Source organism: Prunus dulcis, unplaced genomic scaffold (genome assembly GCF_902201215.1).
Source record: "Prunus dulcis unplaced genomic scaffold, ALMONDv2, whole genome shotgun sequence".
Taxonomy (NCBI): Eukaryota; Viridiplantae; Streptophyta; class Magnoliopsida; order Rosales; family Rosaceae; genus Prunus; species Prunus dulcis.
Genome location: NW_023010325.1, coordinates 1 through 3,048, shown reverse-complemented (window position 1 = coordinate 3,048; position 3,048 = coordinate 1). Strand labels below are relative to the sequence as shown.

General features: G+C 48.5%; 1 protein-coding gene across 1 annotated transcript; it reads right to left on the bottom strand.

Annotated features, from left to right (window-relative positions):
* Nucleotides 1–2,109: 2,109 nt before the first annotated feature.
* LOC117613455 lies at nt 2,110–2,976 on the bottom strand. Its single transcript, XM_034342061.1, has one exon. The coding sequence runs from the start codon at nt 2,974–2,976 to the stop codon at nt 2,110–2,112; it is 867 nt and encodes a 288-aa protein (XP_034197952.1).
* Nucleotides 2,977–3,048: the final 72 nt, after the last annotated feature.

The following is a 3,048-nucleotide window of genomic DNA, read 5'->3' as shown; positions in this document are numbered from 1 at the left end:
GCCAGCTGGGGTCTTCATCGATCTGCATTGAGTCGATTGGCTTTATTCCTTCAATGCTTGGCCAGTCAAGGTGTTCGACTGGGATGGAGCGTCTGAACTAGGTGTCCAGTGCTGATTCTAGTCTCGCCAACGCATCTGCATGAGTGTTCTCTCCCCGTGGAACTTGTTGGATGGTGAAAGTAGGGAATTCTTTCAAAAGTCCTAGGACTTTGTCGAGGTATTGGACCATTCTTGGATGCTTAGCCATGCACTCGCTTGAGGCTTGATTCGTGATCAGCTGGGAGTCTGAGTATATGGCCAATCTCTTAATCGACAGTTCTTTGGCTAGGCGCAGTCCTGCAAGCAATGCCTCATATTCTGCCTCGTTGTTTGAAGTAGAAAAGCCTAGTATGATGGCTTGTTCCAACAAAGTTCCGTCTGGAGTGATTATGATGATGCCTGCCCCCGCTCCTTCATGATTTGATGCTCCGTCTACATGCAGCTGCCACATGTCGTTAGGTAGGTTCGAACCGGTATGGGAGGTGTCGCCTGCTTTTTCCTTGCTTTTCGTGACCATCTTCTCTTCTTCGGTTGTTGGAGTAAACTCTACAACAAAATCTGCTAAAGTTTGGGCTTTTATAGCAGTCTTCAGCCGGTAGAGGAGGTCGTATTGACTGAGTTCGATAGCCTATTTCATGAGTCGCTGAGAAGCGTCGGGGCTGTGGAGGATCGATATTAAAGGAAATTCTATCATGACAATTATCCGGTGTGCCTGGTAGTAGGGCCTTAGTTTTCTCGCGGAAACTACAAGCGAAAAAATGAGCTTCTCCATTTTTGGATAGCGAGTCTCTGCATCAAGGAGAGCTTTTGAAGTGTAGAATACCGGATGTTGTGCCCCTAGCTCTTCTCGGATGAGAGCTGAGCTGACAGCTGAGTCGGACACCGCCAGGTAGATGTACAAGTCTTCGCCTGGTATCGATTTTGAGAGTAAGGGAGGTGAAGTGAGGTAGGTTTTCAAGTTTTGAAAAGCTACTTCGCACTCGTCATCCCACTTGTCCCTGTGTCCTTTCTTCAAGGCTTTAAAAAATGGCCTGCACTTGTCGGTAGATCTTGAGAGGAATCGGTTGAGGGCTGCCGCCCTACCCGTTAGACTTTGTATCTCCTTTGTTGTGGCAGGTGACTTCATGTTGAGTATAGCCTTGATTTGATTTGGATGTGCCTCAATTCCTCTTTGGGTGACTAAGTATCCCAAGAATCGGCCGGACGAGACTCCAAACGTGCATTTGCTCGGGTTCAACTTCATATTGTATTTTCGGAGTAGGCTGAATGCCTCGGCAAGGTTCTTGATGTGGTCTGCTCGCTCGGGAGCTTTGACTAGCATGTCGTCTACGTAGACCTCCATAGTCTTGCCGATTTGCTCCTTGAAAATTTTGTTCACCAGCCTTTGGTAGGTTGCTCCGGCGTTCTTCAGCCCAAAGGGCATGACTTTGTAGCAGTATGTACCTCTTTCGATGATGAAAGAGGTTTTAGCTTTGTCATCTTCATGCATCATGATTTGGTTGTAGCCGGAGTAGGCATCCATGAAGCTTAGCAGTTGGTTGCCGGAAGTTGAATCGACAAACTGATCAATTCTAGGCAGTGGAAAGTTATCTTTAGGGCATGCCTTGTTGAGGTCGGTGTAGTCGACGCACACTCTCCACAGACCTTTATCTTTCTTTGCCACTAGAACAACGTTCGCCAGCCATTCTGCGTAGGAGACTTCTTCAATGAAACCAGCAGCTAGAAGCTTATCGATCTCAGTTTCAATGATGGCAACCCGCTTGGGGGCGAAGTTGTGTCTCTTCTGCGCTACAGGTTTGATAGCTGGGTTGACATGTAGGCGATGGCAGATGATCTGGGGATCGATGCCAGGCATGTCGGATGGCGACCATGCAAATACGTCTTTGTTGTTCCGGAGGAAGGCTGCAAGCTCTATCTTTTCCTCATGGCTTAGGCGCGAGCGATCCGCGCTTTTCTCTCTGGCTTGTCAGGATCAAAGGGTACTAGCTCGACGTCCTCTTCGGGCTTCCATCCTTCTTCAGGAGAGACCTCCGGACGAATTCCCTCGACTTGGTCATGATTCTTTGATTGCTATTGGGGAGTAGCTATTCCCTTTTCTTTCTGGTCTACTCGGCCGTAAGAAACGGGATATGCTTTCTCCTCTGCTTGTTCTACTCCCTTTAGATCTACCTGATTCACAGGGAGGAATTGTGTTTGCTTGCCTTTCTTCAGCCCTTGAGCTGAGCATTTCCTCGCCATTGTCTGATCGCTGTTGATCTGGCTGATACCGCCCCCAGGAACTGGGTAACGAATCTTCTGATATGTGGCGGAGGTGATGGCATTGATCTTGCCGATCCATGGTCGGCCTAGAATGCCATTGTAGGGTGATACTTCATTAATGACCATGAACGTTTGCGAGCTAATTACAGGTGGAGAGTAGACGTCCAGATCTATCGTGCCCACGGTAACTGCCGTTGCGCCATTGAAACCAGTCAGCGACTTGGCTGATTTATTGATTTTTGCCTCTAAGCCCATCTGTTGGATGACTGCCAATTGTAGGATGTTGGCTGCACTGCCCTCATCTGCATGGACTCGGTCGACCATGGCCTGAGCGATATGAATGCTGATGACAAGGGCGTCATTGTGTGGTAGATCAAGGCCGATTAAGTCTTTTTTTTGGAAGCCGATCACGGGATCGTCTTCTGCCAGTGAGAGGCTAGTTGAGACTTGGGAGATCATAGTAGCCTGTTTAATCTTCCTCTTCTTTTCTTTGTTGGTCAGTCCGGACTCCTCGGAGTCAGCTAGGATTGTGTTAATCCTTATGACCTTCTGGGGTGGCTCCTTGGCAGTATCGCGGTCTTCTATCTGCTGGATGGCCTGCCTCGCGATGAACTCCATGCAATGACCTTCTCTCACAAGTTCTTCGAGATGCGCTTTCCAAGCGAAGCAGTTATTCATATTGTGCCCATGTGTCGCATGGAAGGCACAATATTTTCTGGTATCCCTCTTGTCCGGATCTCCTTTCAAGGG

Bases quoted from the DNA above. Each gene is read 5' to 3' on its own strand.
- LOC117613455 (XM_034342061.1), bottom strand. From the start codon at position 2,976: ATGAATAACTGCTTCGCTTGGAAAGCGCATCTCGAAGAACTTGTGAGA.